Genomic DNA, 8,688 nt, shown 5'->3' on the forward strand with positions numbered 1-8,688 from the left:
GCTGGCATTCACTCTGCCCATGATGTGTATAGCCTTGTGGATGGAGGCTCACTTGATCCCTTCAATTTTAAATTAGACAGTGCCATTTGCAGCAGTAATATGCCATAATGATACTCGGTTGAGAATAAAATCTCTTCAGCTAAATATTTGTCACTCTCTCTCCCTCCCCACCGCTTTTCTGTGCAGGAGCAAACCAAGAACGCTCAGTTCATCATCATCTCCCTGAGGAACAACATGTTTGAGATCGCTGATCGTCTCATCGGCATCTACAAAACCCACAACACCACCAAGAGCGTGGGAATCAACCCTAAGACCATTGTCTTCAGAGAGCATGGTGTGGTCACTGCTTAAACATGAGGATTTCTTTTACTCATTTTTCTTTTTTTACTATCCCCTTTTATAGGCCATGTAAATGTTTTTTAGACATTCTTGTTCTGCCATGAAATGCTGCTATTATTTTACAATCTCTATACAAATTGTATCAATAAAGACTAGTGTCTTAATCTACTGATCTTTTCTTAGGCTCAGATACTCTATTTTAGCCAATTGGTATTCAAGGTTGTCCTGAACATTTTAGGCTAAATTATAAATGGATTCCCTGAAGCTATTCACATCAGCTTTACTGAATACAAGGAAATGTCTAAATAAAAATCCCAGTGTGATCATACAAGAGGAATAGCAAAGGCATTAGCATTGCTCATAAACTGCACACTGCTGCTGATGTTCTGAGAGAGATGGTGGGCTAACTTGGAGCCCAAACATTTCACACTCTGGAGACAACTGTAGCAAACACCAGTTAACTAATGAGCCCAATGCAACCGCTGTCTGAGAAGTGTGTAATACGCTTATTGCACTGCCACCTTTACTTGTAACCCATCTTGCACTGGAAAGTTTCTCTCCAAAAGTGGCTGTTACAGATTGCCCCTACTGTGAATGATAGAAAATACAATAATCCATTCAGATTGTATTTTTGAAAATGTCTAGATAAACAAAGAAATAAACGGTACAACGTTTCTGTCAAAGGTTTTCACTCTGCAACTGGTCCTGACAAAAGTCACACTTGACAGGCAACTGCATAAGACTATAATGCACCCTACAAAATGTGCTACTTAGCATTTAGGGAGTTGTGGGGCTTACTGGGTGGGAGGATGTCCTTCAGCCAGAGTGCCCAGATTCAAGCCCTGATTTCTGCAACTATCTGCCCTGCTGAAGTGTCTTTGAGCAAGCAGACAAATAATTGCACTTGTAGGATGCAGAATAACTTGAGTAAAGCTTTGCTAAAGGCCATAAGGTCTAGCAAAAAATAAATAAAAAAAATTGGTTTTTAGAGTCACTAAAGTGTTCCCATAACAAACCCCCATGTCACTGCACCATTTGGGAAAATATACAAAGTGTCTTAAGCAAGACATATTGGCTCTGGTGGAATTACCAGTCATCTATGATAAAGCTGTTGGAGATGAGGTAAGGCTTGGCATGATGGTTAAAGGCACAACATGAGTTTCACTGCCATGTACCAATGTGCAATGCAACATGACCTCTGGAGGCTTTTGGGCAGGTACACTGTGTCCGATTCCATTCTACCACTGTCTGCATGTTGCATAAGCAAATACAACAGGTTTTTGCATTTCACATGTCTCAAACTCAGTGTCAACAATACAACAGTTCTTGTGTAAAGAGATACACGTTACATGTGTATCTCATGTAAAGAGATACATGCAACATGTGTATCTCATGTAAAGATGCACGTTACACGTGTATCTCTACATGGGACAAAACAGGAAAGCTATGAAAACATCCCATTGCATTGATGTGAGAGATCATTTAGATCAGGGGTTCCCAACCTTTATTTTTTTTGCTTGTGACCCCCACATTGACGATCCAGGAACACCACCCTATAGAGCTCAACGGTCACGTGACTTTCCGTGACGTTTCCAGCCCCGGAAGAGAGTTCCCCATTCATTGTAATCCTTGTATTACAAGTTGGGTTCCTCTTCTGGGGTGGAAATGTCACGGAAAGTCACGTAAGATTGTAATAGCTTGAGTGACGTGATGCTTGAATGACATCAGTAATGACATAAATTCTGGTCGCAATTCTGACTGTAATCTCAAAATTTCATTTTAAACTCAGAATTTTGAGAAAATCAGAATGCTGACCTTTTCTCAGAATTCTGACTTTAATCTCTTCTGACTGAGTTTGGGAACCACTGATTTAGATGCACTCATTTGAATTCCATACTTTTGCCAAACCTCAATTCCTTGACTAGATTTTGATTGGTGTTTTATATGCCGATAGTGGTTGGGCAGTATAACTACACTCCAAAGCTGAACAATAAACTTTACAACAACAAATAAATATGAATCCCATAATTCAAATACATTTTTCTGTTCGCTATACCTCAGCATTGTAAAGGTCTCTCCTAAGTTTTGTTTTTAAAAGGTGCCATTTGCAATGTTTCTATTGTTTTTCTATTATTGAGGTTTCTTAGCCTGGTTAGGGCCATCCGGATCCATTCTGTTTCGGCTTGCAGAATGGGGCACAAGTGTGAGTTCACGTGACCAGATGGTTTATCTGGCTAGATGTTTCTACCATAAACTTTATAAATATTTTAAATGTGATTACCACACAAAAAATGCAAATGGTCCAGGGAATGCAGGACACATCACCAAGTGCTGAAGTGTTTCAAGGTGGATTTTCCCCTTTAACAGATACCAACAGGAATAGGAAAGTGAGGCTTTCTCAACCTGTAAATAACGGCCGAGTCTGATGGATCCAAATTGGTTTCTTTCAGAAGTCAGTACTTTATTTGAGAGGGATGTGGACGTTCCTGACAAAAGCACCAAATATCCCCCAAATTCTGCCCATAGCCATAGCTTTCCATTTTTGATAGGATCCACCAAAACAATTATTTTTTAAAGGCCATAACTTCCACGTTTATCCGATTTGCAAGCAGCTTTTTCCTATGTGTTCAACTGACCTTGCTCTACAAATTTGCCTCAAGGACCCTCAAGGTCCACCTGGAAAGTTTGAGATATTTTGAAAGTTCTGGAAAACACATCTTTGACATCTCCTCCTAGGGTGTTTGACCAATCTCTACCAACATTGCTATCATCTATGGACCAAGCTCTACAAGTTGTCTTTACGATTTTTTTAAATCTCCTTTCATTTCTAAGATATTAACTCTTAAAGGTGTGAGTGCGCATGGCCTGTCAGCTAAAAAGTGGATCCTATCAAAAATTGAAAGCTACGAAAGAACGCTCAGTTCATCATCATCTCCCTGAGGAACAACATGTTTGAGATCGCTGATCGTCTCATCGGCATCTACAAAACCCACAACACCACCAAGAGTGTGGGAATCAACCCCAAGACCATTGTCTTCAAAGAGCATGGTGCGGTCACTGCTTAAACATAAAAGGATTTATTTTACTAATTTTTCTTTTTTACTATCCCCTTTTATAGGCCATGTAAATGTTTTTTAGACATTCTTGTTCTGCCATGAAATGCTGCTATTATTTTACCATCACTATTCAAATTGTATCAATAAAGACTAGTGTCTTAATCTACTGATCTTTTCTTAGGCTCAGATACTCTATTTTAGCCAATTGGTATTCAAGGTTGTCCTGAACATTTTAGGCTAAATTATAAATGGATTCCCTGAAACTATTCACATCAGCACATCTCCTTTAATTTCTAAGATATTAACTCTTAAAGGTGTGAGAGTGCATGGCCTGTCAGCTAAAACGTGGATCCTATCAAAAATTGAAAGGTATGGGAATTGTCAGTAAGTAGAAAAAAAATTGTGCTTTTGTAAGGAACATCGACATCAATTTGCTAAGCTGCCTTACTAGAAGGTGCTATGTAAATTTTGAAGAAGGCTGGTCTGTTTCAGAAGGAGCTGTGGGTTTTGAAGAAGGCTGGTCTGTTTCAGAAGGAGCTGTAGGTTTTGCAGAAGTCTGTCAGCTGCTGGAATGTATTTTCTCCCAGTGTGGTAAGGAAAGAGCTCCATCTCTGCACAGTCTCACCCATCGCCGCGTACGCCGTCCCTACCGTCTCGTAAACGGACACGGCCAGTTCGTTGCTCAGCCCATGAACCATCTGGCTGAACTGAGAGAGCAGGGAGAAGCCCAGGGATACCCCGCCCATGGGGTTGGCCCAGAGGGCCGCGGCCAGCAGCAGCAGCCCCAGCAGCACCATGGTGGGGGTGGGCAGCAGCTCGCCCCACAGCTCCTGCACCCAGCTGTTGGACGGACCCCGTCCCGCCTCAGTGCCCTGACCTCCACACTTGGCACAGCAGCACACCTTGGGTATAGGCGCTTCCTCCAGGCGGCCGATGGTCATGGCGGGCCAGTGCTGCTGGAGGTACTCCGCTGCCCGGGGGGTGATGGAGAGGGCTACGACGGAGGGCAGAGGGACTTTAATAAAGGCCTCCACCCGCTCCTGCAACAAGTGCAGGTTATCCAGGAAGACCAGTGGCGACTCCTCCTCTTCTAAGGACGAGCCCAAAGACACCAGGTCCAGGTGTTCCTCCTGAAGGGCAATGCAACGGTTATCAGTACTGTGGTGTGAATCAAACTTCAGTGGCAATATATAACCCAGTTGCCTTAACCCTGAGCGACACACACCTGCAGCTCCTTCACCCTGAGGAGGAGCGGGTCGTAGAAGTGGGACACCTCTGCACTGGTGCTGTCCAGGGCCTCCAGGTAGGCCTCTTTCTTCTGGGCCAGCAGCTCCTCCAGTGTCTGGAAGAACTGAGCCACAGCCAGCCGGTCCTTCTTCACCAGGCCCTCGCAGCGAGCCTTCTCCTGCTGCAGCTGCTCCCCCAGCTCACACACCTGGCAGAGTGAGAGGACAGCAAAGACAGGCAGGCAGCAAAATGACGCAGAATGCTCGCCAGTTCTAAAATGGAAGCCTTTTTTCCAAACATGCATTTACACTACCAGTCAAAAATGATTAAATAACACACATGGAATTATGCAGTGACCGAAACAAGTGTGAAACAAATCAAACTATCTTCTATTTTAGAGTCTTTCAAGTAGCCGCCCTTTGCCTTGATGGAAAGGCAAAGGCTTTGGAAAGAAATTCATACATGCATCAACTTCACTATTAATTTGTCTAAAAAACATTTCCATCATGAAAAACCTTCTACATTCAATCAGGTGTGTGTCCAAACTTTTGACGGGTAGAGTGTCAATTATTTAACAACGCTTTCAACACATTTACGACGACAGCAGAAAACAACAAACCAAATGGCCTTTTTGAGAATATGTTTCGAGTGGATTTGCCCCAAATAAAAATCATTCACACAGAGGACTGCCAGTGCCCACCTGCGCCCATCTCTGGTCAGAGAGTCTGGCCAGCAGCAGTGCTGGCGTCTGTTTTTCCCTGATGAAGGCGGCCTGCAGGTCGTCTATGGGGTGGCCCTGGTGCTGCCCGACAGTCAGACACAGCCCGCAGATCAGCTGCCGGTCCTGGACGCAGTACACGTTCAGCGGCTGCCTGTGGTGCTCCTGACAGGAAGGGGGCCGCGGCTGGCTGTCCCTTTGGTACTGAGGCAGCGGATGGGGCAGACAAACATGTCAACATAAGCACAAAGCGATCCAGCAGAACAGCATTAGCAAACGTGAGGTTTCCAAGACTGACGGAGCACACAGAGGAAGTCACACAGGATCAATATTTCAGTTAGCCGGGACAGATTAGGAGTATTTTCTTTCCTACTTTCTCGATGATGGCCCGCAGAGACACGTTGCTGGGCAGGGCGTCGACGCCGGTCGGGGGCAGCTCCACCACGTTGCGACAGTTGGGGCACTTAAGCGGCAGACGCAGCGGGCGCCAGATGGAGTAGTTGGCAGAAACCTGGAGCACGTTGTCCAGGCAGCTCTTACAGAAGGTGTGCGAGCACGGCAGCACCCGCGGGTCAGAGAACAGGGAGTAGCACACCGAGCACGTCAGGTCCTCCTCTAGGTTGTCCATGGCAGGAGAGCGGAGGCCAGGCTCGGGACGGGAAGCTTATAGAGGGGACAGCGGGATGGGTGAGAAAGCTGAACACCGGCTCGCAGCAAAACACACCGCCTTGCTCCAACTGCGAATTGAAGTTTAATTACAGAAAACAATTTTGAGGAATAGTCGAGTCAAATAATATGTTGTATTCGTTAAAACTATTCACCACACATTATTTCAGTCACTTCAGAGTGAGGGTGATCAGCTGTTTTCTATCCCTCTGTACCAACTGATTCACTGCAGGGCAAAACAATAATCACCCTAGTGTGATCCAGACAGCGACTCAATCTATATTTGTCATTGCACAAGCTTTATGTAATGAGCACTCCCCTCAATGCCATTGTTAAGAGGATTATTAGCAGTGAGTGGTTAGCTGAGTGGCTGCCGAACTCAAGTAACCATCTACAGTAACTGCGTGAGTGAGAAGAGCAGACTGTACTGAAAAAAACAAAAGAACAGCCAAAAACCACCACTACGCTCCTATTACAGGATCTCAGCTATATTGCCGTTGTGAGTGTATGGGCCCTCCTCTAGTTACAAGCAGCTTCACAGCCACAATAGAAGGCCTTATGCCAGCCCCCACCCACACACACACTTTGTTGACAGGACAGGCTGTTCAACTGTGCAACCGTCCCAGAACCTGATCCCACTGTGGCTCCAAACTGTAACCGCACTGGCGCCCAAATTCAAACAGGTAACAGTTCTCGTGATGCAGGTTAATTAGCAGAATATTTCACCCAAAAATGAAAATTCTGTCATCTACTCACCCTCATGCCAGTTGAAACAGGTGAGGTTTATCCATACACCTATTTATTTATGTCGATGATACACACAGGTTGCTACAGCAGTACAACTCAAGAGAACCAGTCACTGACTTCAGCTGTATCCTACTGATGTCAATTGTGACTGGTTTTCTCTCGAGTTGTGCTGGCAACCTGTGTGTTATATGGACACAATTTATGAGCGTGAGTAGATGACAGAACTTTCATTTTTGGGTGAACTGTTCCTTCCTTTAACGTAGGGTGACCAGACGTCCCCGATTTTCGGGGACAGTCCCCGATTTCGGTGCTCTGTCCCCGGCTGGAGCTGTCCCCGAAAATGTCCCCGATTTTGGCCACAAAGTCAAATAATAATACTGGCAAGAAACTCGATAACAGAGCATTTGCGGCACCACAAAAGCCTGTCATTGTGCACGTTGTGCAAAGTGCTGCCTGTGTGTGACAGAGTAGATGTCCTCCCTCTGCCCGTGCCGTGGTTTTCCCAGGACCCAGCCGCACGCAACTGAAGCCCCAGAGGTGGCGAACGAGAGGCGGCGTCTGCTTGCTGCTTTTGCTACCGTCATTGTTTACCGGACCCCATTCAGCGGGTCAGTTGTTTTGAATAGTTAAAAGTACAGTAAAACTATCTGGTAAGTAAGTGCAGTAACTAACTCAAAACGTTTTTGCAGAGAAGTCAGTAACGTTTTTATGTACACCAAACTCCATTGAAACAAATGACAATTTTTAACATGATTGGCGATGGATCATTGTTATCTAGTCATTAGCCTACTGTTCCCTAAATTGGCCTTCAGCCATCAAAACTTTGATAACCCCTGGTTTAAATTAAACACAATAGGTCATATTTATCTCTAGATTACAATTTTAATCATTAAAATTGCCTTTTAGTATTAACATGATTTTTTAAATTATTTTGTCAGCATTTAATATTAAATTAGCAGTTAATATGGTCATGTGGCCATTGAATACTTGAAACTGGTGAGCGACACCCTAAACTCAAGGAAAGTGTTTACTGAGGTAGCCTAATAAATCACTACTGTAATGTTTTTGTTTTGTGTAAATAAATTATCCACCAGTTGGTGAGGTCAAAGAGAGAAGTTGTCCCTCTCTTCCTGCCACTCTACACAATACACCAGTAGCCTATTTCCCATGAATTACCTAGGCTGTCTAATTTGTGGTAAAATGTGCCAGATAACTAGTAACCATTGTAAACTGCTTCTTTTTCAATTGTTTCAAAATCACAAAGTTCTTCATAGATCTAGCCTCTTACTTTTGCTCTCAAAGTGCACCAGATTTATGCATTTTACTGTAAAATGTACACAATTTTCTAAAAGCCGGGGGGGCATAGCCCCCCCTGGGCCCCCCTAGCGGACCACAAAATGTCCCCGATTTTCATTTGAGAAATCTGGTCACCTTACTTTAACGTCAATTAAGTATTTTGTTTCGTTACATCCACTTCTACTATGGTAAATAAACTGACTCTGATGCAGTGGTAAATAAAGATGGGTAAATGATGACCTCCTGTTGATGGTCATAAAGCAAACAAAAGCCAATCAGTATTTCATAAAAACATAATTACTTGCATCAGTTGGATACTCATCATCACTGTGCTTTTTCAACAAATAGTTATCTCGACCTAATGGGGCTTTAACCATTCTGAAATCCAAATGAGTAAACTTGGTACTTGTAATAACGGCTGCATCATCCGACATTGATGTCCATGTTGTGAGTCTTGTGACCATACTGTACATCCATGGTTGTGACAGACTGACTGACTGCAGTGGACAATTTCACTGGATGAGACGGACAAAACTTTCAATTTGTCGAAAATAATTTATGCGAAAGATCAAAATAAACCAAATAAAAATGGAGCACGCAATCAATAATTTGATGTCCCCCCCCCCCAACAAACAAAAC

At 43.9% G+C, this 8,688-nt stretch overlaps 2 protein-coding genes across 3 annotated transcripts in view; one reads left to right on the top strand and one right to left on the bottom strand.

Annotated features, from left to right (window-relative positions):
• Window positions 1-2,708, top strand: part of smc4 (structural maintenance of chromosomes 4) — a 32,578-nt gene extending 29,870 nt beyond the window's left edge. The window contains exon 24 of one of the 2 annotated variants that reach the window (XM_083637671.1): window positions 187-2,708. In XM_083637671.1, coding sequence (XP_083493797.1) covers window positions 187-351 — 165 coding nt within the window. In that variant the 3' untranslated portion in view covers window positions 352-2,708. The remainder of the gene's footprint in view (window positions 1-186) is intronic. The other variant, XM_083637672.1, reaches the window with a different exon arrangement.
• On the bottom strand, window positions 952-6,039 carry trim59 (tripartite motif containing 59). Its single transcript, XM_083637673.1, has 4 exons — window positions 5,714-6,039; window positions 5,323-5,544; window positions 4,621-4,830; window positions 952-4,525 (listed from the first exon to the last, which is right to left on the bottom strand). Exons 1-4 carry the CDS (start codon window positions 5,966-5,968, stop codon window positions 3,923-3,925), a joined length of 1,290 nt encoding a protein of 429 aa, XP_083493799.1. The 5' UTR covers window positions 5,969-6,039; the 3' UTR covers window positions 952-3,922.
• Window positions 6,040-8,688: the final 2,649 nt, after the last annotated feature.

The sequence above is a fragment of the Poromitra crassiceps genome, assembly GCF_964638095.1.
Source record: "Poromitra crassiceps genome assembly, chromosome: 5".
NCBI lineage: Eukaryota > Metazoa > Chordata > Actinopteri > Beryciformes > Melamphaidae > Poromitra > Poromitra crassiceps.